Raw genomic sequence first — 26,408 nt, 5'->3', positions numbered from 1 at the left:
TTTGTATTTGCAGTTTGTTGCCTTTTGCACATCTGGTTATTTGTTGGGTGCTGTCTTTTCATTGATTCCATTATGGTTCTTGGATTTACTAAGCTCGCATGAAAACATGTTACGACACGCACCCATCCAGGGTTTAGACACTAACTGTCTGGAGTATGGGTAGCTAGTGCAGCACCTTTAAAGATTCAGAGCAGTCCCACTAATTGCCGTTCATGTTTTAAGCACCAAGGTTTGAGCATTTAAGGAGCACCTGAACTGAGGTTCGATGCTCAATTGTAAGCCTACTCACGATTACGTCTAGTGTTTGTTTTGAGCTCAGGTCTCTTTCCACTTTGAAACCCTGTCTCAATCCTAGCCTTGGATACCCCTCATCTGAGTCCAAGCCATTCTCGTCAAAGACTCTCATCACAGTATGACTGAGCCAGTATGGACCCAGTGGGGTACCAGAGTCTTTCGTCTGCTGTGACCAGCCACAGCGAAGATGTTTCCCAACAGAGCCTGCAGGTACAACACGACCTCCAGGTATCCATGGGTCAACTTGTGCAACGAGGAGAGCAGAGTCGCTTGGGAAAACCAGTCAAAGCCAGCAAATCTTCCAACCCGGAGAGATTCAAAGGTCACCTGGGTTCTTATCTCGACTTCCTTATCCAGTGCTTGTTAGTGTTTGAGGGATTCATTTGGCCCTCCACCTCTCCAGCCAGCACTGGCTTCTTCTTAGAACAGAAGGCGGACAGGAATCTGTAGCCTTACATTGACTATAGAGGGCTGAATTGCAAAACAGTCAAGGATGGTTACTCTCTTCCACTCATGAACACTGCTTTCGAGATTTTCCAAGGAGCAAGAGTATTCTTGAAGCTGGTCCTGCAGAGTGCATACAACCTCATTCACTTAAAGGCAGATGGTGACTGAAAGACAGCATTCAACACACGGACAGGGCCCTGTAAGTACCTAGTTATGCCCTCGTCCTTATGAATCTGCCAGCAGTTTTCCAGGCCTTTATAAATGACATTCTCCAGGATGCTCTCCATAAGTATACCTTCATCTACTTGGATGACATCCTAATTTTCTCGAAGTCATTGGAGCAGCACATCACTCAAGTCAAAGATATCCTAAAGAGGCTTCTTGAACATGGATTTTACGTCAGGCTGGAGAAGTCCGAATTTCACATAACCACTATTTATTTTTGGGCTTCATCCTCTCTAATGGCAGTATCAAGATGGACCCTAGAAGGACGCAGGTCGTCGGAGACTGGCCACCACCATCCAGTGTGAAGCAGATGCAACAATTCTTGGGATTTGCCAACTTTTATCAAAAGTTTGTCAGGAACTTCAGCTCAGTGGTGGCTCCGCTGACAGCACTAACCAAGAGATCCATGGGCCCTTTTATTTGGACTACCGAGGCGGAGGCTGTTTCTCAGAGCTCAAACAGCGGTTCACGACAGCTCTCAACTTGGTCGCACCTAACCCGGACCTTCCTTTCATCCTGGAAATGGACGCCTCAGATGTCAGAGTGGATGCAGTGTTGACTCGATGAACATCTTCGGACAATAAACTGCACCCATGTGCGTTCTTCTCCAGGTGATTATCCCCGGCAGAGGTGAATTACGACATTGGGATTAGAGAACTGCTCATGATCGAGTTGGCTGTGGAGGAATGGCGTCACTGGTTCAAGGGAGCCAAGAGTCTTGTTACCGTATGGACGGACCACAAGAACCTGGCTAATATTCAGGAGGCCGAGAGACTGAATTCCAGGCAGGCCAGGTGGTCTTTTTTCTTTAACCGTTTTGATTTCATCCCGACCAAGATCTAAGAACCAGAAGCCAGATGCTTTCTGCTGTCCGAGCAATGAATCTGAATGGGAAAAGCTGCCTACCACTATTTTGCCCCAGGTCAAAGTGATAGCGCCTATTCATTGAGGGATTGGCACACTTGTTCACAAGGCCCAGGGATGAGGGGAAATTCCTCAGAGTGGCCCCCTGGGTCAGCTGTTTGTTCCTAGTCCTGTCCAGTCACAGGTTCTTCAGTGGGGACGTGCATCAAGATTCATATCTCACCCAGAGATTGCCAGAATCCTCGAGTTCATTAAGAGAAGATATTAGTGGCCTGGAATGCTGAGGGAGGTCCGTCCACATGTGCAGGCATGCGAGGTGTGCATGCAGAACAAGGGGTCCTGCACCCAACCTCAAGAGCTCCTTCATCTTCTGCCTGTTCCGGACAGACCATGGGCGCACACGTCCGTGGACTTTGTCATGGTAACTGAGGATCATTTTTCAACTTCCGTCTGCGGCAAAGGTCTACAGGATCCACGGCTTTCCGGTGGACATTGAATCAGATCGCGGTCCACAGTTCGCATCATGTTTCTGGAGGGCATTTTGCAAACTGATTGAGGCAACAGCGAGTCTTTCCTCTGGGTTTCACCCGCAGTCCAATGGCCTGTCAGAGCAGATGAACCAAGATATGGAGGGTACTCTAAGATGACTGTATACCTCTAAAAGACCGAATGATTGGAGCAACCACTTGATGTGGGCAGAGTCTACCCAAAACACTTTACAGCATTCGGTGCACGGGATGTCTCCTTTCAAATGCCAATTTGGGCGTTCTCCACCACTCTTCCCTGAGCAAGGAGGCAGAGGTTGGGGTTCCTGCGGCTGAAGATCTCATCCGATACCGCAAGGTGAGATGGACTAGGGCAAGGGAGATTTTGTTAGCTTCTACCCGGAAGGCTGAAGTAAAAGCTAACTGCAAGAGCAGACGGGGACCAGTTTTGCAGCTTGGGCAACAGGTCGGTCTGTCTCATGGAGTGGAATCCAGGAAACTGGCACCCAAGTTCATTGGACCCTTCAGGATTCTCGGGAAAGTAAACCCTGTGGCCTACACCTTGCAGCTCCCCAAGACCCTCAAACTCCCACTTTCCATGTTTCCAAGTTAAAGCCCATTAGCCTCACCACCATCAGGCCCGCCGCCACCCAGGTTTGCTGATGGGGAACAGGTTTTCACTGTGAGAAGAATTTTGGACTCACGTACTGTCTGAGCTGTTCAGCAATATCTCATGGACTGGGAAGGATTCGAACCAGAGGAGAGGTGTTGGGCGCCCGAAAGAGACATGTTGGATTTAGCTCTCATCCATAACTACAATTGTTCCTCCAAGCAGCCAGCCATAGAGGAGGAGGTCCTGGTACGACACACACCCATCTGAGCCAGCTTCTGAGGCTTAGATGCTCTAATTCTCCAGAGTATGGATAGCTGACTCGGCCCCTTTAAATATTCAGCACAGTCTCACTTATTGGCAATCATGTTTTGGGTGCCAAGTCTTGAGAACTTAAGGAGAACCTGAAATCAATCGTAAGCCTACTTGGAACTTTGTCTAGTGTTTGTTTTGTGCTCAGATTCTCAGTCCAGTTTGAATCCATGTCTCAATCCTTGCCTCAAACACTCCGGCAATTGGGTCCAAGCCATCCTCGTCAAGGACTGTCGTCATAACAACAAATGAGGATCAGAGGGATCTTGGGGTCCGAGTCCGTAGGACAATCAAAGCAGCTGGGCAGGTTGACTTTGTGGTTAAGAAGGCCTTCATTAATCGTGGAATTGAATTTAGGAGCCAAGAGGTGATGTTGCAGCTATATAGGACCCTGGTCAGACCCCATTTGACCACCGAGTCTCTGGTGGCCAGTGCTATCATGTTTGCTGTTGTGTGCTGGGGCAGCAGGCTGAGGGTAGCAGACACCAACGGAGTCAACAAACTCATTCGTAAGGCCAGTGATGTTGTGGGGATGGAACTGGACTCTCTCACGGGGGTGTCTGAAAAGAGGATGCTTTCTAAGTTGCATGCCATCTTGGACAATGTCTCCCATCCACTACATAATGTACTGGGTGGGCACAGGAGTACATTCAGCCAGAGACTCATTCCACTGAGATGCAACACAGAGCATCATAGGAAGTCATTCCTGCCTGTGGCCATCAAACTTTACAACTCCTCCCTGGGGGGGGGGGGGTCAGACACCCTGAGCCAATAGGCTGGTCCTGGACTTATTTCATAATTTACTGGCACAATTTACATATTACTATTTAACTATTTATGGTTTTATTACTATTTATTATTTATGGTGCAACTGTAACGAAAACCAGTTTCCCCGGGGATCAATAAAGTATGACTATGACTATTTGGAGTACTGTGCTCAGTTCTGGTCGCCTCACTACAGGAAGGAAGCCATAGAAAGGGTGTAGAGGAGATTTACAAGGATGTTGCCTGGATTGGGGAACATGCCTTATGAAAACAGGTTGAGTGACCTCGGCCTTTTCTCCTTGGAGCGATGGAGGATGAGAGGTGATCTGATAGAGGTGTATAAGATGATGAGAGGCATTGCTCGTGTGGGTAGTCAGAGGCTTTTTTCCAGGGCTGAAATGGCTGCCACAAGAGGGCACAAGTTTAAGGTGCTGGGGAGTAGGTACAGAGGAGATGTCAGGGGTAAGTTTTTTACGCAGAGAGTGGTGAGTGCGTGGAAAGGGCTGCCGGCAATGGTGGTGGATATGATAGGGTCTTTTAAGAGACTTCTGGATAGGTACATGGCGCTTAGAAAAGTAGAGGGCTGTGGGTAAGCCTAGTAATTTCTAAGGTAGGGACATGTTCGGCACAACTTTGTGGGCTAAAGGGCCTGTATTGTGCTGTCGCTTTTCTATGTTTCTATGACATATATGTGCTTTGGTGATAAGTTTACTTTAAACTTTGATAATATGGAGAATAAGGCTTGATAAGGTTTCTTGAAAAACAGCGTGCACATTTTGCAATACAGTTGAGACGGCGGATAAGCCAATCTCTTACGTATCACCCTTCCCTCTTACTTATCCCTCCATTTTTCTATCATCCATGTGCCTATCTCAGAATCCTTTAAATGTCCCTATTGTATCTACCTGTATCTATCGGGCAGATGGGGCTCATCAGACGTGGTTGGCAGCTCATCTAGGAGAAGGATAACTCTGATCTCAAACCTCCTCATGGGGGAGGCTTTAGGAGTAAACCCAGAGGGAAAAATCAGCAGCTGGAGTCCTTAATGCAGTCGTATGTTGACTTCAATGCAGACAGGCAACCCCTGGGATGCTGCTGGTGCTAAACCCTGTGCTTCTTTGGTTTTACCAGATGCACAGAGAGGGGGAGCTTGCGACATGAACAGCTTGCTCTCCATACTCTACTGCTCAGGCTTGCGTATCTAGACAGCTAGGACACATCATCCATGGTCGACCCTGAATGACGAAGGCCTGAATCTCAATCTAGCTGTACCACCACCCCTGGCAGGACATCCTCCACACCTCACACACACTGTAAAAATCTTACTTCTTGCATCTCCTCCCCATACTTTCCTCCAATCGCCTTAATATTGTGACCCCTCACATTAGCTATTGCTATCCTGGGAAGAAATCTGGTCTTCCATCAGCAATGGCAGTTCTTTGCTCCCCTTTGCTGACCATCATTCAAATTGCTCTTTGGGAATGTCAGCAGGTTATGTGATAGTTTAGTCCAAGACCCATTCTCTTACTTGCTGGATTGGTATCCAGAGGCCAGAACAACTCTTCACGTTACCTGCTAATAGGTGGAGCACTTAAACTGAAATAATCAAATAAATCTATTTTGTATAAAAATCTAGACTCAGTAACAGAAACCCATGGGGCTGCCATATTATTGTGTAAAAAAAGACATCCTCAGACTGATTTGAAACACTAAACCTACCACAGTCAACAGAGAGGTAACTTTTTGTATAGTGTGGTCCATATATGAAATAACTTGCCAGAGGAAGTGGTTGAGCCAAGCATAATAACAACATCTAAAAGATATTTAGATCTCAAAGGTATTGAATACAGATATTTCTCCCCATCCTATTACTGCTATCTTTGGATTACCTAAAACTTCCAGTAATCTTTCCCCTTCAGCCCATAGAATGATTGCATTTTTTACTTTAATGGCGAAAAGATGTATTTTACAACATTGGAAGGAGATTAATGCCCGAACTGCGTTTTTTTGGTTTTCTCAAACGATACTATGTTTAAATTTGGAAAAAAATCAGAAGTAATCTTTATGATACTTCAGTTAAATTTGAACAGACCTGGAGATCTTTTATTCAACATTTTCATTTAATGTAACTTTTTTTTTCTCCTTGACCATATTTACATTCCCTTCTTGGTTTTTAACTGTTATTAATGGAGGTCGGGTTTGAAGACGTGATTGTTTAAGTTGTTTAAGTCTACTTGGTACCTAGTTAGCCCATTGCTTTGCTTTGCTTTTTAGGTTAGTTGCACGGTGGGGTTTTTTTGGGGGGTTTTTTTCTTCTCCTCATTGATATATATGGAAAATTAGTATACTACTATATTACCTCGTTATTTTATAACTAAACTGCACTGTTTCTACTTTTTTATGTATTATTATCTCTTGTAAATTTATATCGCAACAGTGTATTAGTTTCTATATGTTTTACCTTTTGTGTACTAATTCAATAAAAAGATTTAAAGAGAAAGAAAAGACATTTGGACTTGGACATAGATAGGAAATGTTTACGTTATATTGATATGGGCTAAATGCATGCAAGTGGGATGAACTTTAATGGGTATCTTGGTTGGAAATGACAAGTTGAGCGAAGCTGTTTCAGTATTGTACCGTACTACAGAATATATAACACAGCACAGTACAGGCCCTTCAGCCCATAATGTTGTGCTAACCTTTTAAGCTACTCTAAGATCAATCTAACCCTTCCCTCCTACAGAGCTCTCCATAGTTCTATCATCTACGTGCCGATGGGTTTCTTAAATGTTCCTAGTGTATCTGCTCTATAACCACCCTTGGCAAGGCGTTTCACACACCCACCAATCTCTGTTTGAAAAAACCTATCTCTGACATCGCCCCTGGACTTCCCTCCAATCACCTTAAAATTATGCTCCCTCGAATTTGCCATATCCGTTCTGGGAAAAAGTCTCTAGCTATCCACTCAATCTATTCATCTTATCATCTTGTACACCTCTGTCAAGTCGCCTTTCATCCTCCTTCACTCCAAAGAGGAAAACCATAGCTCACTCAACCTATCCTTGTAAGACATGCTCTCTGATCCAGGCACCATCCTAGTAAGTATCCTCCGCATCCTGTCTAAAGCTTCCATATCCTACCTATGATAAGGTGACCAGAACTGAACACAGTAGAATCAGAGTCATAAACTAATACAATACAGAAGCTGGACCTTCGGTCCAACTGAGTCATGTTGATCATAGCATCCTCTCTGCTATTCCCAGATGCCTATGTTTTACCCATAACCCTCTCAGCACCCCTCTTCCATGTACCTACCCAAAGCCTTTTAAAATATACTTGCTTTGATCACTCATTCGAAGTAGTCACTACCCTCTGTGTAAAAAAAGGTATATCTCAGATCTCAGATCTTTTTCAGATCCTTCTGATCTTATATCTGTGTGCTCTAGACTTGGACTCCCCAATCCTGGGGAAAAGACCTTATCTATACTCCTCATGAATTTATAAACATTTAAGAAGTCACCCCCTCATTCTCCTGCACTCAAGGAAATAAAGATCCAGCATGCCCAACATTCCTCAATAACTTAGGTCCTTCAATCTAGCCAGCATCTCTTCTGCATTATCTCCACTTTGACAGTGTTCCAAGTGTGGTCTAACCAGGGTTTTATAGAGCTGTAATGTTATGAAATGCCTTAATGGCAATATTTCCAGCAGGGATATTGTATGAATGCTCACTTCTTAAGATGGAAGAGAAAAGGTTCATATTGTTTCATCATCTTCTCCCCACAGACTGTTTGCTGCTTTATCAGTATCACTGCTCATCAGCTGTCCTACACATTCAGCAACCTATCGAAAAACTTTAAAAATGATTCCAAAATTGCCAACGAGATATCAAACTGGCTGTCAAGAGTTTGCTGTGGACGGAATGCTGCAGTCCAGGTTTGGCCCCCTCTGCTTTTTTCTTGCTGTTTAAGTCACAGTGGAGTGGATCGCTATATGTGGTGCGTGACAAGGGTTGCATATGTACACAAGAGTACCAACTGTTCCACAAGGGACAGATGTTTATCATGTTCAAGGCACAGTGTCAATCGCCCAAGGATTTCATTAAAGGTTTGAAATAAACACAGATATGGATTAAAATCTCCCACAAAACATCTGTTGGTTCCTCTTACGCCAATGCTGTCCATTTGTTTATATGAATAAATAAATAAATAACTGTGGTATTTGTTACATTGCTCCCATTCTTAAAACTGGGATCAGTAGATGTTTAACTTGGGTAATTTTTGTTTTAATTTGCTTCCTCACTATGATGACAATTATGGTGTTTTCTTCCAAGTATCTTGCCATTGTTTTATTTTTGTAATAGTGGGCTCTGCGTAGCCAGAAGAGATACACTTACAGACCCCTACCTGTTGAAACCAGTAAGGGGCCTTCAAAAAAGATCCAACTAAATTTATTTGCGGATCCAAAAGATTAGATCAGAAGTGTGGGATGGCACAGTCAAACAGCTGTTAATGCAACACTATTAAAGCTCCCGCTGTAAAATTCCCACTGCTGTTTGTGAGGAGTTTGTATCTTCTCCCCTTGACCATGTGGGTTTATTCCTCCTACATTTCCAAAGATTACATTTGAGGTCAGTGAGTTGTGGGCATGCTATGTTGGCATCAGAAGCATGGCGACTCTTGTGACTTGGCGCAAAACGTTGCTTTGATGTACGTGTAACGAATAAAGTTCATCCGTCTCAGAATCCAAGTTATCAGCACTGACTTGAATGATGTGAAATATATTGTTTTGCTGCAACAGTACAGTGCAAAGACAAAAATTTGCTGTAGAGCACAAAGTTTTGCACAAAAGGGTGAAGAAGACTCTGACAAACTACCACCGACATGTCATCTGTAGAATGAGAGGATCCAGCGTACACAGTCACTGTTACAGCACCATCAGGAATGCCAACTGTGCCATCCCATGCCCGCACTTCGGCAGGTCCGATCACTGCCTGTACCTCTACTGTTAGCGTATAGGCAAGACTGAAACACCAGTAATGAGAACAGTAGGCATGGTCGAGAGAGCTGGTGGAGTGTTTATAGGCCTGCTTTGAATTAGTGAACTAGACCATATCCAGGGATTCATCCCTTTATCTGAGTGAATATGCCACAGCCATTACTGACTTCATCAGGACCTGTACTCAGCAAATCTATAGAACAGTACTTACTACAGGATCAATGAAAGATGAACGAGAGCACAGGAGGCAACAAACTGTGAAAATGCAAATATAAATAAATAGCAATAAATAATGAGAAACTGAAATAACAAGATAAAGAATCCTAAAATGAGAGCATTGGCTGTGAGAACATCTCAATGGAGGAGCAAGTGAGTGTAGTTAACCCCTTTGTTTAAGAGCCTGATGGTTGTGGGGTAGTAACTGCTCTTGGACTCCTGGGCTCTTGCCCCTTCTCCCTCATGACAGCAGCGAGAAGAGAGCATGACCTGGGTGTTGGGGATCACTGATGATGGGTGCTGCTGTCCTACGACAGGGTTTCGTGTAGATGTGCTCAGTGGTTGGGAGGGCCTTACCTGTGATATACTGGGCTGAACCCACTACAGTTTGTACAGGCCATTCAGCCCATCAGTCCATGCCAACCATCAAACACCCACTTACCCTATTCCTACATTAATCCCAATTTTCATCCTCCCCACACTCTTCGACTCACTAAGCCGCTTAGAGAGGCCAATTAACCTACCAGCTTGAACATCTTTGCAGTAAGGAAGGAAACCAGAGGAACCAAAGGAAACCCATGCAGTTCACAGGGAGAACATGAAAACTCCACACAGACGACACAAAAGGCCAGGATAAAACCCAGGACACTGGAACTGTGAGGCAGTGGCTTCACTAGCTATATCACTTGTGCTACTCTAATACATCACAGGTTTGCTTGAGCAATGCTCTAACTGACAAATATAATGTTCTTTTTTTTTTGCCCAGTGAATATCTGGATATACCTCACCCCCAAAAAACTTACATGTGTAGTTATCAGTCACATAAAACTGTTGAGGCTTCTTCCCTGTTTTGCTCCTTCGGCACTGTGCGATTGACTGACAGATTTTCTCATGTTTGAGGATGTTAGAGGCTGTCAATCAACAATGAATAGTTGGGGATGAGGTACAGATTATCTAGGACCTGATTGACTGGTCAAACAGAGGCCGGGAACCTATGGGCTATTCCCAAGTCACCAAAAAAATATTGCCAGAGAAAATGATGGTGGAATGTTAACCAAAGGAACTATGTAAGTGGGACATCTGAGGAACATGACAGGACACCTCCACGTTTATGGAAAGAAGGACCTGAAGACCAAAAGTAAAAGAACAACTTACCAGAGATGTTTGAGATGTTTCTTTTCTCCATCCCCCTACCCCAGTATTCTGCCCTTAAATATGAACTTACTGAATTATTTTTTTTTGAAAATGTTGATGCTTATGATTGGGATTGGGGAAAATTCTAAGCAAACATTTCAATTCCATTTTGTTTTCCAGAAGGTTGGCATTTATTGGTTGATTGAGATCGTTTTCACGTTTGCCCACTAAAAATATAACAGTAAATGTTTAATTGTGGAAAATAAGTGTTTTCTTTTAATTGCTCTCCACAGTGTCCTGAATCGTGTTTGACTCCAACACCAAGGATTGTGACAGGGTGTACAAATAACCTCTTTGAATATGCTAAGACTATCCTGCTTCTATATGAAAAGTTAACAGAGCAAAGTGATTCCAAAGTTCAAGACTCAAACATTCTCAGCCTCCTGAGAAGTAAGTGGAATTTAGTTGAATTTTACACACCAGAAAAAATATCCTTCATCCTACTGCTAACTCTTTAAAAGAACACGTCTTGGTCCTAATAGGTTATCTTCTCCTTGCACCGAGTACATTACATACTGTATATCCTTTCACTTTTCAGCTTTTGGCCCATGAGAATTTGTTTTTGCGAAACTCTAGATGTGTGCATTTATTTGAAAGATTGATACTGCCTTCTGGCTATTAGATATTTTATTCAAAGTCTACATACCAATGCTTTACGACTTCCTTCCAAAGTGCTACAGCTTACTAGGAAAATAAGTTATTCCTGCCAAAGGCATTCTCAAATTACATAAAACTGTTATGACTTCTTCCTGCGTTTGCTTCTTTGGCACCACATGGTCCTGAGTACAGCCTCCTGTTCCACCCATCCAGTCATTGCGGCTTCCTCTTTGATCTACCCAATTGTTGCAGTTTTCCTTTCAACCTATCCAATCGTTGCAGTTTCTCCTTCAACCTATCCAATCGTTACAGCTTCCTCTACTACCCATCCAATCATTACAGCCTTCTCTACTACCTAGCCAATCATTGCAGCTTTCTCTACTACCCATCCAATCATTGCAGCTGTCTCGATCCTCTCTGGACAACCATTCTCCTTCTACTGTTAATCAGTATTTTTTTTCAACTGCCAAGGAATCGCCCTCTTTTATTGACGTTGGTTGAAATGCATTGACATTGATCCATGGTCTGTACTTTATTACAGTGGTGTTACTTGGGTCCTGTGTTGTGAAGAAGATATCACAGAGTCTGTGTATGAGCAGCAATGTCTGGGATGTTTGGAATACAGTATAGCCTTCCAAAAACCTGACATGTTTGATTCTTTCTGCAGATCACAGCAGTTCCATTGATTTGAATTCTTGTGTGCTTAATCTTTACAACGGATTGCCCTCCAACAATTTCTTCACAAGCTTATGCTCTCAGTATTTGTCTACTACGAGCCCACCACCACAGACCTCCACTTCCATGATGCCTACCACACAGACTGCAATGAACAATGAGCTTAGCACCAGCAGAGAAGGCACAACCACTCCAGACAGCTTGGTGATAGAAGCCAATCATCAGCGACCTAGCACCACCGAGGAAGTGTCAACAGCCGAGCCAACTCATCATGATGTCACCTTGTCACGCACAGAAACCAGTTGGGGTGGACCTAGATCTAAAAGACAGCCTCTGTCCCACCCTACTGTTCTCTACTCACAGACTGCAAGTGTAGCCGATGGCAAAGCAGGAAAAGTTGTGTTCAAGTTAGATGCAAAGAACAGCAAGAACAACATGACTATATTGGTTATAACCGCTGTTCCATTGGCAGTGATTATCTTAGTTATCGTGTTCTTCTACACATTCAAGAAAATAAGGGTAAGTAATTTGTCTCATTCAGTCCTCCTTTCCTGATCTTCTAAGTGTAGAATAAGAGAATTAATAAACAGGGAAGCAGTTCATTCATGTGCCAATGAAACCACTCCCAATCTGCCTGGCAACTACAGCCTATTCTTATCCATGTAGGTCATTCTACCTTGAGTGCATAGATAGTTCACTGATTTATTCAGATTCATTCATCTCATGTATAACAAAATAACAGAGCCAACATAACCCAAGGAGTCGCCAGACAATTCTGGCGCCAACCTAGCATGCCCGCAAGGTTCATCAGAATGACACAAGCAACAACAACAGGAACAGAACAACATCAATAAAGCAACAACAGCAAAACAAGCCACTTGCCACCTACTCACAGACAGTCCTCCAACCTCAGGACAAACCACCTCCAGCCTTCAACCTCCAATGGACTCACGGTTCACACCTTCTCTGCAGACAGTGAATTCTTGACCATCACCTCCCCCGTAGCATTTGGTCAATTGTTGAAAGCTGTTCCAACCCCAACACCCCTAAATCCCCCATCCTTGTCTCATGCATTTTCTGCTACTTGTCTATCTCAACCAGTAATAATTCACCATAAATCTTCTCTCATTATTCTTCGCTCAATGAGGAAAGCTCCTCATCTCCAGAAAGCCTTGCCACTGAAACCCAACTGCCTGGAACCATTTTGTGAAACCTTTTTTTTTGCACATTCTCCAGAACCTTCATATTCCCACCTAAAACAAGGTGATCAAAATGGAATCCAGCACTGCTGTCATGACTCCATCTGTGCTGATATTGTCTCCATGTTTTGCCTCTCAGGAAGTGGCACATAAAGGATGTGAATCAGAGCTTTTCTTAGCAACGTGGAAGAACAGAGCGATCATAGGGTACATGTCCATAGATCCCTGAAAGTTCCAGCACAGGTTGATAGGGTCATTAAGGCATATGGTGTCTTAGCCTTCTTTAGTTAGGGAATTCAATTCAAACACCTTGCGATAACATTCCCTATATAAAGACCTGATTAGACCACACTTGGAATATTGTGTTCATTTCTGGTCTCCTCATTACAGGAAGGGTGTGGAAGCCTTAGGAGGGGTTGCTGAGGAGATTTATACAGATGGTGAGAACGTGTCTTATGAGGAAAGGTTGAGCCAGCTAGAATTTTTCTCTTTGGTGTGAAGAAGAAGGAGAGGCAACTTGATAGAGGTGTACAAGAAGACAAGAGGCATAAATAGTTTGGACAAACAGACATCTTTATCCTCCAGGTGGAAATGTCTAATACCAGGAGGCATAATTTTAAGATGATTGCAGGAAAGTATAGGTCACAAAGAGAAAGCACAAACTCCTTACAGACGTCAGCGGAATGAACTTAGGTCACCGGTACTGTAATAACGACGTGCTAACCACTATGTTACCCTGCCACTCCAAAGTCTAATGAGCTCTTTACCAAAGGTGCCCAGTATTGTGATGGAAATAGAACAGAGAACTGTACAGAATATACAGGCCCTTCAGCCCACAATATTGTGCCGAACATATAACCGACTCTAAGATCAATCTAACCCTTCCCTCCTACGGGGCCCTCCATCTTTGTATTACTCAAGAGCCTATCTAAAAGTTTCTTAAATCTCTTCAATGTACCTCAGAATCAGGCTTCATATCGCTGGCATATGTAGTGGTATTTGTTGTTTTGCGACAACAGTACAATGCAATAAATAATAAAAAACTATAAGTTATAATATAAAAAATGTATGTGGAATATAAAGAGTAAATTAAATTAGTGCATAAAGAAAGCAAAACAAGAGAAAATATATAGTAAGGTGATGTACCTACCTCTACCATCACCTAGTGGCAGGTCATTCCATACACCCGCTACTCTCTGAATTAAAAAACAACTTACTTCAGAAATCCCCCCAATGTATTTTTCTCCCAGCACCTTAAAACCTACTCTAAGGTCATTCTACCCCTTCCCTCCTACACAGCCGTCTGTTTTTCTTTCATTATGTGCCTATTTAGGAGATTCTTAAATGCTCCTCTTTCACCACCTCCACACACGCCACTTCATGTAGAAAACTTACCTGCCTAGTCCCATCTAACTGTACCCGGACTACAACCCTTCATACCATTCTCATCCATGTACCTATCTGAACTTCTCTAAAGTGTTGCGTATGAGCCTGTATCCATCACTTACGCTGGCAGCTTGTTCCACACTCATATCACCCTCTGAGTGAAAAAGGTTCCCCTCAGGTTTCCCTTTAATAGAGTCATAGAAAAATACAGCACAGAAAAGGCCCTTCGGCCCATCTAGTCCACGCCGAGCAAGTTAAACTCACTACTCTCATCGACCTGCACCCGTGCCATATCCGTCCATACCCCTACCACACTTCTCTTCAGCATTAAAATCAAGCTTACATGCACCACTTGTGCTGGCAGCTCGTTCCACACTTTCACAGCCCTCTGACTGAAGAAATTTCCCCTCATGTTCCCCTTAAACTTTTCACCTTTCACCCTAGACCTGTAACTTCTAGTTCTAGTCTCACCCAACCTGAGGGGAAAAAGCCTGGATGTATTTACTATATCTATACCTCTCATAATTTTGTATACCTCTAGAAGATCTCTCCTTAATCTACCACTCTTCAGGTAATAAAAACAGAACATGGAAATTTACAGCACATTACAGGCCCTTTGGCCTACAATGTTGTGCCGACCATGTAACCTACAAGCTAATTTCCCTAGTGCATAGTCCTCTGTTTTTCTAAGCTCCATGTACCTATCCAAAAGGCTCTTAAAAGACCCTGTTGTATCCATTTAATAAAGTCCTAACCTATTCAACCTTTCCCTATAGCTTCAAGTCCCAACAACATCTGGGATGGAATTTGACCCTGAAGCCTTCTAAACCTGAGGCAGGAACATTACCGGCACTGAACTGTTGTCAAACTTTGAAAGAATCCAGCCCAGCTCCAAAGTTGTTGAACCTCTTGAGAAACCACATACAAAATTTGGAGGTTATATCATGGAAAATGCTATTTGTCACCTGCTGCCTCTTTTTTTTTGTTAATGTTTTGGGTGGAGTGGTAAGTAAAGGCAGTTTAGGATATCAGTTCATTGCCAAGTGATGCAATATTGCAGAATTTCCCAGACAAACACACAATACAGCCTGTTACAACTTGCTAGGTTGTAAATGAATAGGAACAGAGGTCACAGATACATTTTCACCTGACGGTATCTGAAGAATTGCCCAATATTTGAGACACTTTCCTAACATTCCAGACTTCTCATCTTTTTTTTCCAGTCCTGTAGAAGGGCCTCAGCCCAAAACATGGACTGTTTACTCTTTTTCATAGATACTACCTGGCATGCTGAGTTCCTCCAACATTTTGTTTGTGTGGTTTTTTAGTTTCCAGCATCTGCAGATTTTCTCTTGCTTGTGATTCCAGGTAGTTACCTATTCCTCTGTTGAACTGGGTCAGTTCAGAGGCAATTTGCTGCAAAATGAGAGACAACGGCATCCCCTCTTAATCGAGCAAATCCTCAAAACTCCCATCTCTGTACCCGAGTCTGCGTCAGATGTCATCCCTCCTGATCCACCTAGAGAAGGTGCAGAGAAAAATTCCCAGGATGGTGCCTGGATTAGAGAGCGTGTCTTATGAGGAAAGGTTGAGCAAGCCAGGGCTTTTCTCTTTGGAGAGGAGGAGAATGAAAGGTGACTAGATAGAGGTGTATAAGATTATGAGAGGCATAGACAGAGAAGACGGCCAGAGTTTAATTTTCCCCAGGGAGGCATGGTTAATACCAAAGAACATCCTTTGAATGTAAGTGGAGAAATGTTTAAGGGGGATGTCAGAGGTAGCTTTTTTCAAACACAGAGTGACAAGTGCATGTAGTGCACTGCCAGTGGTGGTGGTAGACATAGATACTTCAGTGATATTGAAGGGACCCTAAGACCAGGGCACAACAATAATAGAAAAATGGAGGATTATATGGAAGGGAAGGATTAAATTGATCTTGGAGTAGAGTAAAACATTGGCACAACCTTGTAGGCCAATGGACCTGTGCTGTACTGTACTGTTATATGTTCTAATCCTCTCTGTTTTTTATTTAATAAGTATGGAGTTCTTTATATTGTTATAATCAGCCATACATTATGTTAATTAGGACAATCAACCTTCGGATTCATTCTCAATGCATGTGATGGCTCACTGGTGAACCAGAGATTTACAAAAACCTGTGTTTTATATATATATGTTCCAAGAGGAAAGTGGAAGAAAGTCAATTAATTGTTACTTACTGACAAGTGTAACAATGCAAATCACATTCCATCTGTTCTTTCTGATGAAGGTAGATGAGGGTAAGGTAGCGGGTGTTATCTACTTGGACTTCTGCAAAGCCTTGAGTGCAGTCCTGCATGGTGGGCTGGTTTGGTAGGTTAGGTGCCATGGAATCCAAAGAGAGCTAGTTAGGTAGATTCAGAATTGACTCAGAGAAAAGAAGCAAAGTGTGGAGATTGAAGGCTAACAACAGGAATTCTGCAGATGCTGGAAATTCAAGCAACACACATAAAAGTTGCTGGTGAACGCAGCAGGCCAGGCAGCATCTCTAGGAAGAGGTGCAGTCGACGTTTCAGGCCGAGACCCTTCGTCAGGTTGAAGGCTGTTTCTTTGATAAGAGCCCAGTGACAAGTGGTGTAACAAAGTGTCTGGTGTTGAGGCCCTTGTTACTTATTATTTATATAAATAATTTGGCTGTGAATTTACAAAGCTTGATCAGTAAGCTTATGGATGACATAAAATTGGAAGGTGCTATTGATTATGAAGTTATTGTAGATTACGAGATCTTATTCAGTTAGGAAAGTGGTCTGAGGAGTGGCAGATGGAAATAAATGCAGATGTGTGAGGTGATGTATTGTGGAAAGTGGAAGCAATGTAGGACTTATTCTATTAATGGGGCACTAGGGTATGTATTGGAACAGAGGGACCTGTGAATGCAAGTTCATAGTTTGTTGAAAGCAGCATCACAGGTGGATGTTTTTGTTGTGTGCCATACTCTGCCAGAGCCTTGGCGACCACTTTTTTTTTCAAGTGTTTTTCTTGGAGGAAAGATTCTGTGAGTGGTCCCCCACGTCCTTCTCACAGCGCAGTTTTTTTTTATGAGGCCGAATTGTGAGCCCGACACTCCGGCCTCACAGGTGGATAGGGTGGTGAAAAAGGTGCTTAGCATTGAGCCCTTCATCAAGGCATTGGGTATACAGTATGAGGTGAGACATTATGTTGCAGTTGTACAAGTCATTGGTGAGGCCACACTTGGAATACTACAGTACGCACAATTATGATCACCCTGTTATAGGAAAGAATTGGTTAAACTGGAAAGTGCAGAAAAGATTTTTGAGAATGTTGCCTAGGCTTGAGGGCTTGAGTTATATGGAGATATTGGCCATTCTAGGTCTTTAGTTCCCTGGAACACAGGAGAATGAGGAGCAACCTTACAGGAATGCCTTAAATTATGAGAGACATAGGTAAGGTGGATGGTAATAGTCTTTTCATCAGGCTAGAGGAGTCTAAAACTAGGAGGGCATTGGTTTAGGATGAGAGGGGAAGGACACAGAGGATGGCGAGTATATGGAACAAGCTGCCAGAGAAAGTGGTTGAGGCAGATACAATAGTGTCATTTAAGAATCACTTGGATAGGTACATGGAAGGGCAGGACTTTGAGAGATATGATCTGAACACAGGAATTTGGGACAAGCCGGGTGGGCCCTGTGGTCAGCATGGACTCATTGGGCCAAAGGGCCTGAATATCAGCTCTATTGCTCCATGACTCTACGAAGTCAATGGGCAGTCATACTACAGCACCATTTAATGCTAGCAACCAAAGAAAAAATTCTGACTACTAGTACTTTTCCCACACAGCAGTAAGTTTGTAGATTAGATACCCAATCATAGACATTTTGATGGTAGAAGGAGCTTGATTTTTCTGTAATGGTTGACAGACTTACTTGGACAAGTTTGGTTTCCAACTCTTACACAATAATGGCAGTATGTCATGTGCAAGTCATCCCACTGGAATAATAATGAAAATCTAAGGAGAAAAATGCATCATTATGAATATTAATGTCATCTTAATATTACCTTCCAGACGCAGAGGAGGAGCTATCAGGCATGGTCCTTTCAAGATTCTGCACTATATACTAGGTAGGATTTTACTGTATTTTTCACTCTCATTTTCTCAAAATGCAGGCAGTCCCAGAGTCCCGGGGTTCAGTTCCTGAAAATTCTCCAAACCCCTATTTTTCCTGTGCCAATGAGGACTGATGGTCATGAATGTTTATTAATTAGAGACGGAGAAGCTGCAGATGCTGAATCTGAAGCAAAAAAAAATGGTGTATGAGCATAGTGGGTCAATCAGTAGCTGCAGAAGCAAGGGGAATACTTTTCTTTGCATGTATTAATAATTTATTTATCATCTTCCCTGATGCTTCAGTGTTGCTAAATCAGAATGTCCCATATCTTATGGTTAGAATGGTGGCATTAAAGTATCAATGGATGCTGCATTGTTTGAAATAGTATTTTACAAGTGTCAGCTGAAGAAATTTGCCTTGTCAGTTTCCAGAGCAAATTTGTTAAGTGGCCTCCCACTGTGAACTGGTAACTGTGTTCTTGATCTGTCTGATTACTGCAAGATTATTTGTAAACAGTTATGTTTTAAAGACTGATAGTCTTTTGAATGAAGTAACTGCTATGCCTGATCCAAAATTTCTGTAACTAACTTCCCTGTGTTGGAAAATGCTTTAAAATTTTTATGGGAGAATTTGCATAAAATCATTGATTACAGGCTCTCACTAATGCAATATTACAGTACTTTGAGATACATCCCGGGTACAGTTTCAAACTACACAGTCATTGTAACCCAGAGTGCACTCGAGCTCCTGTGGCACCCACCACTCCCAAAAATCCCTCATTGTGTCTGTGGATAAATTGACATTCTTAACAGTACTGGACAATTAGTTGCTAAGAGCCTGGTCATCTGCTCTTCCCATCTCTAACCCACTGGTGGGTATAGCTGCTAATGGACACTCTGAACATAAAATGAAGAGTTCAGGATGTGTTATTGGTTGGAATTAGGCAGTGCTTCACCCTTCTCTTCAGACTGCCAATCTTTACTACTTTTCTCTTTACAGCAATAGCTGTGCAGAAGACCCCTTTAACAAACTTTAAAGGAGTAGAAGAGTGGTAAGTGTTTAAAAAGTTTTACGCACGTGGATCTGAAAATCACTGCAGCTGATTGGAAATGCAATTCACCCCACTAAAGTCGTTGAACTGATGATATCAGTAACTGTACAGGAAGTCATACTTGAGAATGGTTTCAAATGTCACATTACACTGAGGTCCCATCTGCCCACAGGTAAAATATCCCAAACTTCTGCTTTACAGAACAGATACCTGGTATCCAGGCCAGTATTTATACTTCGGACTGCACCTTAGTATTATCATGTTGCAGTTAGTAAGATCTGTGTGGACAAATTCCTTGTCATGTATCTGACACAGCAAGAAGAATTACCGTGAGAAAAAAACTACCCACGATGTCTGTGCTAACCACGGAGCCAAACTAAAGCACAGTTAAACACAAGAGATTCTGCAAATGCTGGAAACAATAAGCGAAACATTCAAAGTGCTGGAGGAACTCTGCAGGTCAGGCAGTCGATTTTTCGGGCCACGGCCCTTCAGCAGGACTGGGTAGGAAGGGGACTGAAGTGAAATAAGAGGGCGGCGGGGAGGGGAAGGAGTACAGTTTGGCAGGTGATGGGTCAAGTCAGGTGAGGTGAAAGTGGAAGTAGGAAGCTGGGAGAGGATTAGTGGAAGGGGTAAAGAGCTGAAGAAGAAGCAAACTAATAGGAGAGGGCAGAGGACCGTGGAGCACCAGAGGGAGTTGAGGAAAAGAGAAAGGGAGCCGGAATAGGGAATGTAGAAAGAGAGGAGTAGGGGGTGGGAGAAATTACTGTAACTTAGAGAAATTATGTTCATCTGGAAATTAGAAAAATTACTGTTCAAAACTGACTGCACATGATCTTCATTCCCTGCATATTCTAGTGGCCTACTGAATGCCTTAAAGGCTACACTATCATATCTGCTTCCACCATCACATCTTGCAGTCATTCCAGACATCCAACTCTCTCCATGCAAAAAAAAAATTTCCTGTGTATCTCCTCCAACTTAACTTAATGGTTTGTCCTTCAGCATTTGATATTTCCACCCTTTGAAAAAGACTCTGACCATCTACCCTGTCATTACCCAGGAGGTCCACGATATCCAATATCCATGAGGACTCCCCTCAAATCTTCAACGCAACAGAGAAAATGGTCCAAAATTGTCAAACCACTCCTTATAGTGAATACTCTAGGCAAGCAGTAACACACACAACACTGGAGGATCTCAGCAGGTCAGGCAGTCTCTATAGAAATGAAACATCGACTGTTTATTCATTTCCATAGATGCTGCCTGACCAGCCGTGCTCCTCCAGTATTTTGTGTGCGCTGCTCAAGATTTCCAGCATCCGCAGAATCTCTGGTGTTTAAAATCAGTTTTGAACGTTAGCCTCTGCCCATCCATCCACCATCCAATCAGTGAATTCTATTGGTGGACACCATAGAATGCAGAGAATTTAATGTGCATTTCTGTGGAAGCGTGGCGGTTAGCATGGCACTATTACAACTTGAGCGTACCAGATTTCAGAGTTCAATTCTGGGACTGTTCTGTAAGGAGTCTCTGTACGTCCTCCCCGTGGAACGCAGACACGAGGAAATCTGCAGATGCTGGAATTTCAAGCAACACACATAAAAAGTGCTGGTGAACGCAGCAGGCCAGGCAGCATTTCTAGGAAGAGGTACAGTCGACATTTCGGGCCGAGACCCTTCATCAGGACTAACTGAAAGAAGAGTTAGTAAGAGATTTGAAAGTGGGAGATCCGAAGTGATAGGAGAAGATAGGAGGAGGAGGGATGGAGCTAAGAGCTGGAAAGTTGATTGGCAAAAGGGATATGAAGCTGGAGAAGGGAGAGGATCATGGGACGGGAGGCCTGGGGAGAACGAAAGAGGGAGGGGAGCCCAGAGGATGGGCAAGGAGTTATAGTGAGAGTGATAGATGGAGAAAAAGGAGAGAGAGAAAATAATAAGTAAATAAATTGATAGATAGATAGATAAGGGATGGGGTACGAAGGGGAGGTGGGGCATTAACGGTAGTTAGAGAAGTCTATGTTTATGCCATCAGGTTGGAGGCTACCCAGACAGAATATAAGGTGTTGTTCCTCCAACCTGAGTGTGGCTTCATCTTGACAGTAGAGGAGGCCTTGGATAGACATATCAGAATGGGAATGGGATGTGGAATTAAAATGTGTGGCCACTGGGAGATCCTGCTTTCTCTGGCAGACAGAGCGTAGGTGTTCAGCGAAACGGTCTCCCAGTCTGTGTCGGGTCTCGCCAATATATAGAAGGCCGCATCAGGAGCACCGGACGCAGTATATCACCCCAGCCGACTCACAGATGAAGTATCGCCTCACCTGGAAGGACTGTCTGGGGCCTCTCCCCCTTTCTTTCTCCCTAGGCCTCCCGTCCCATGATCCTCTCGCTTCTCCAGCCTCATATCACTTTCGCCAATTAACTTTCCAGCTCTTGGCTCCATCCTTCCCCCTCCTGTCTTCTCCTGTCATTTCGGATCTCCCCCTCCCCCTCCCACTTTCAAATCTCTTACTATCTCTTCTTTCAGTCAGTCCTGACGAAGGGTCTCGGCCCGAAACATGACTGTACCTCTTCCTAGAGATGCTGCCTGGCCTGCTGCATTCCACCAGCATTTTTTACCTGTGTTCCCCGTGGAACGTGCGTGTTTTCTCCGGTTTCCTTCCACAATCCAAAGGGGTACTAGGTAGGTTAATTGGTCACTGTAAAATGTCCCATGATTAGGTCAGAGTGAATCAGGCTTGTTGGAGGCTGCCAGGGCAGTGTACTCAACGGGCCGGAAAGGGCCTACTCTGTGATGTAGATAGATAGAAAGAAAAAAGGTCAGAGGCTTTCAAGAATAACATGTAAAAATAGAAGTTCTTGGTGAATTGATATCATTCTGTAAAGCCTAAAAAATATCTATAGTCTGCTGGTTGAGAGCATTAGAAAGGCTTTAATCTGAAGTGCTTCTAAATGAGTCTAGCATCTGCCTGCTTACACAGAATAGATCTCTAAAAGACAATCACAAACAAAAGAAAATCTGCAGATGCTGGAAATCAAAGTAATATACACAAAATGCTGGAGGAACTCAGCAGGCCAGGCAGCATCTGTGGAAAAGAGCAAACAGTCAACGTTTCGGGCCGAGACCCTTCATCATGATTGCCGTCCGAAACGTCGACTATTTACTCTTTTCCATAGGTGCTCCCTGGCTTGTTGAGTTCCTCCAGCATTTGACAACACAAACTCAGTCCCCATTGTCCTGCTCCCCACAACTATCCTGGGACCCAAATGAACTCATCAGCTGCAAACTTGGAAGCTTGGCCCTAATTCTGTGCGCGTCACACAATTTATATTATTGACTGTGTGTTCTGGCATGCTTCCAGAATTGAGTTCCATTGAAGCAGCTACCACAGTCATGCAAAACCACAAGCATAGTTCTATTCCTTCATGTTTTATCGTTTATTCCTTCATGTTGGCTTCTGCAGTCCTATTTTTGTGGGTAGATCAGCTCTATTGGCTTTCATAACCATGGAGACCTTTATGCATTACAATTCGTAAACAGGCAGGAACACTGCACAAGCTTGCTCTGCTATTCAACTAAAATCACAGTTAATCTGAACATTGGCTGCATTTAATCACCTAATAAAGTAGAAATCAGAAAGCAGCAGCTAAAATAAATGGTCATTAATTCCCTGCGAACTTTCTATTCCCTATCTGAGCTAACATGTAGCCTTTCTATTGCAGGTTTGATGGAATTCAGGAGGTTTTGGCTTCTGTGAAGCAGACTGTGTTTGCTTTCTTACCATTTTATTGATGGACCTGGATCATGTCATGAACTTTCCCAGCGAAACTAGTTCCCGAGCTCCCTGTGAGTTTTTGGCTCCAGACTACAGCTCGCCACGTTTCTACCCAAACTGATATGAAGCCAAATAACGAATGCGGGACTCTTGCCACATACAAAAGGCACTTCTTTATTATTCAATATCTGTAACTGGGAAGCATGAGGCGGTCTTTTCTTTGTACTAGGTAACCTGGCCTGAATCTTTGTACCCTTCGCCTATTGTTCTGGGCTAAAGGAACAGAAAGTGTCTACTGTTGAAAGTAGCTGGAACAACTGAATTGTGTTTGTAAAAGGGTGGACACTGGATAAGAAATTATTTTTATATTAAAAAATAGGTGTTGTATATAAAATAGATAGTAACTGATATTACTGATTCTACATACCAGAGCTGCCTTAGAGATAATAATCTCACTTTACTAAGTCAGTAGTTAATGAGTAAGCCTTGGTAATGTATTGCCATTGAGCTCTCTCAAAGTAATCTCACTGTCATTTCACTAGTTCTCCATCACCTGCTCATTACCAACTAACAGGATACCCAATTTCCCAGTACACTAGTACCGATTCAGGTAAAGCAAGCAGTTCAAACGCCTGGCAGAGTGTAATCGCTTATTGCTAATGGAATGAAATGCAGGAGGTTATGCCTCAGTCATACAGAGTAGTGATGAGACCACACCTAGAGTAGTATGTAGTTTTGGTTTGCATATTTAAGGAAGGATGCTAATGCTTTCAAAGCAGTCCAGGAAAGGTTTACTGGACTAAATTAATGCACTTTGGTAGAAGGAATAAAGGCATAGACAATTTTCTGAATGGGGAGTGAATTCAGAAACTGGATTTGCTAAGGGACCTGGGAGTCCTAGTACAGAATTCCCCAAAGGTTAACTCATGGATTGAGTCTGTAGTAAGGAAGACAAATGCAATGTTAGAATTCATTTCAAGTGAACTGGAATATAAAAGCAAGAATGTAATATTGAGGCTTCATAAGGCATTGGTCAGACCACACTTGAAGGTATTGTGAGCAGTTTTGGGCCTCTTATGTAAGAGAGCTGATGTGCTGACATTGGCAAGGTAACAGCGGAGTTTCACGAGAATGATCCCAGGAAAGATAGGGTTAACATATGAAGAGCAATTGATGGCTCTGGGCCTGTACTCATTGGAGTTTAGAAGAATGAAAGGAGATGTCATTTAAACCTATCGAATATCGAAAGGCCTAGATAGAGTGAACAATGAAGAGGATGTTTCCTATAGAAGTCAAGGACCAGGGGGTACAGCCTCAGAATACAAGTACATTCCTTTAAAAACAGAAATGAGGAGAAATTTCTTTAGCCAGAGGGTAGTGAATCCACAGAATTCATTTTCACAGACAGCTGTGGAGACCAAGCTATTGGGTCTGTTTATAGGTTCTTGATTAGTAAGGGTGTCAAAAGTTAAAGGGAGAAGGAAGAAAAATGGGACTGAGGGGGATAATAAATCTGCCATGATAGAATAGCGGAGCAAACTCGATGGGCCAAATGGCCTAATTCTACTTCTACATCTTATATTCTTCCGGTGAACTGTGAAATGGGCAGGTGGTCTCGTAAGGAAAGGCTGGGCTCATATCCACTGGAGTTTGATAGAGTGAAACACAAGGCAGATAGTGGACGTGGAACTCCTGATGGCAGTTGATGGTACCTGATGTACTCCAGTAAGCACATACAGGGTAGACAGTCAGAATCTTTTTTCCCAGGGTAGAAATGTCAAGTACTGGATTCAGGATGAGAGAGGGAGAGCTTTACGGAGATGTGCAGGGCATGTTTATGTACACAGAGAGCAACAGAGCCTGAAACTGGCTTCAGGAGGGTAGTGGTAGAAGCAGATGAAATATTAGCATTTAAGAGGCTTTTAGATATACCAACGATTATGCAGGAAATGGAAGGATATGGACAGCATACAGGCAGAAGAGGAGTAGCTTAATTCAGCTTAACGCACAAAAAATGCTGGAGGAACTCAGCAGGTCAGTCAGCATCCATGGAGAGGAACAAACAGCTGATGTTCTAGACTGAGACTCTTCAACAAGTGATTGGCGCAGGCAACATGTTCCTTTGAACAATTTATGCCCCAGACACCTGTGCAACCCTGGATGTCTCAGCAGCAGAGGGTAGGGGTGACAGTGAACTATGTCATTTGGCAGAGCAGAAATCTGTAAGCATCCTTCTAGAAATAAAAGATCACTCCTAAAATATTCCTGAAGATTTGAGACAAACCAGTTCTTGGCCATTTTCTTTGGAACTTCTGTGGAATTTTGAGGTGTTTTAGTTTCCTAAGGTGTAAAGTAAATAAACAATTTAACAACTATAGAATAGATCACTATTATAATACTTTCATAGTGCTTACATTCTGGAAACAGCCATGTTAAAGTGCTTCCTTACCATGTTCTTTTGCTGAACATTGGAAGGCTGATGTTCCAGTGTTATATTGGAAATTACAACAGGATATTGTGCCAGTGTAAAGAGTTGGCAGAAGCTGGATTCTGAATTATGGGTTCCTTTGTCTGAAAATTAAACAGTATGTACAGCACACCGCCAATGTCTTGTAAATATTCATTATTTAGTGCTATATTTTAACCATTGAATTTTTTTTCATTCCATCGCAATGTTTTTTTTTCATCAATGATGTCACCAATGATGCCCTCACCCGCATCTCCTCCATTTCCTGCACTTCGGCTCTCACCCCATCCTCCTGTCACCACAACAGGTACAGAGTTCCCCTTGTCCTAACCTACCACCCCACCAGCCTCCAGGTCCAGCACATTATCCTCCGCAACTTCCGCCACCTTCAGCAGGACCCCACCACTAAGCACATCTTTCCCTCTCCATCCCTCTCCGTTTTCCACAGGGATCGGTCCCTCCGCGATTCCCTGATCCACACGTCCCTCCCCACTGATCTCCCACCCGGCACTTATCCCTGTAAGCGTAAGTGCTACACCTGTCCCTACACCTCCTCTCTCGCCACCATTCAGGGTCCCAAACAGTCCTTCCAGGTGAGGCAACACTTCACTTGTGGTCTGTTGGGGTCATCTATTGCATCCGGTGCTCCCAGTGCGGCCTCCTCTACATCGGTGAAACCTGACGCAGATTGGGGGACCGCTTCGTCGAGCACCTCCGCTCCATCCGCCACAGCAGA

At 43.3% G+C, this 26,408-nt stretch overlaps 1 protein-coding gene across 4 annotated transcripts in view; it reads left to right on the top strand.

Annotated features, from left to right (window-relative positions):
• LOC140210039 (uncharacterized) overlaps positions 1 to 25,805 on the top strand; it is a 94,713-nt gene extending 68,908 nt beyond the window's left edge. For all 4 annotated transcript variants that reach the window (XM_072278810.1, XM_072278813.1, XM_072278812.1 and 1 more), the window contains 6 exons: positions 7,792 to 7,941; positions 10,647 to 10,803; positions 11,678 to 12,204; positions 18,334 to 18,389; positions 19,376 to 19,427; positions 23,153 to 25,805. In XM_072278810.1, the coding sequence (XP_072134911.1) occupies positions 7,792 to 7,941; positions 10,647 to 10,803; positions 11,678 to 12,204; positions 18,334 to 18,389; positions 19,376 to 19,412 (927 nt within the window). In that variant the 3' untranslated portion in view covers positions 19,413 to 19,427; positions 23,153 to 25,805. The remainder of the gene's footprint in view (positions 1 to 7,791; positions 7,942 to 10,646; positions 10,804 to 11,677; positions 12,205 to 18,333; positions 18,390 to 19,375; positions 19,428 to 23,152) is intronic.
• The last annotated feature ends 603 nt before the right edge of the window (positions 25,806 to 26,408 follow it).

Source organism: Mobula birostris, chromosome 14 (assembly GCF_030028105.1).
Source record: "Mobula birostris isolate sMobBir1 chromosome 14, sMobBir1.hap1, whole genome shotgun sequence".
Lineage (NCBI taxonomy): Eukaryota > Metazoa > Chordata > Chondrichthyes > Myliobatiformes > Myliobatidae > Mobula > Mobula birostris.
Note: the sequence above shows the minus strand (reverse complement) of the source record. Positions and strands in the feature narration are given on the sequence as shown.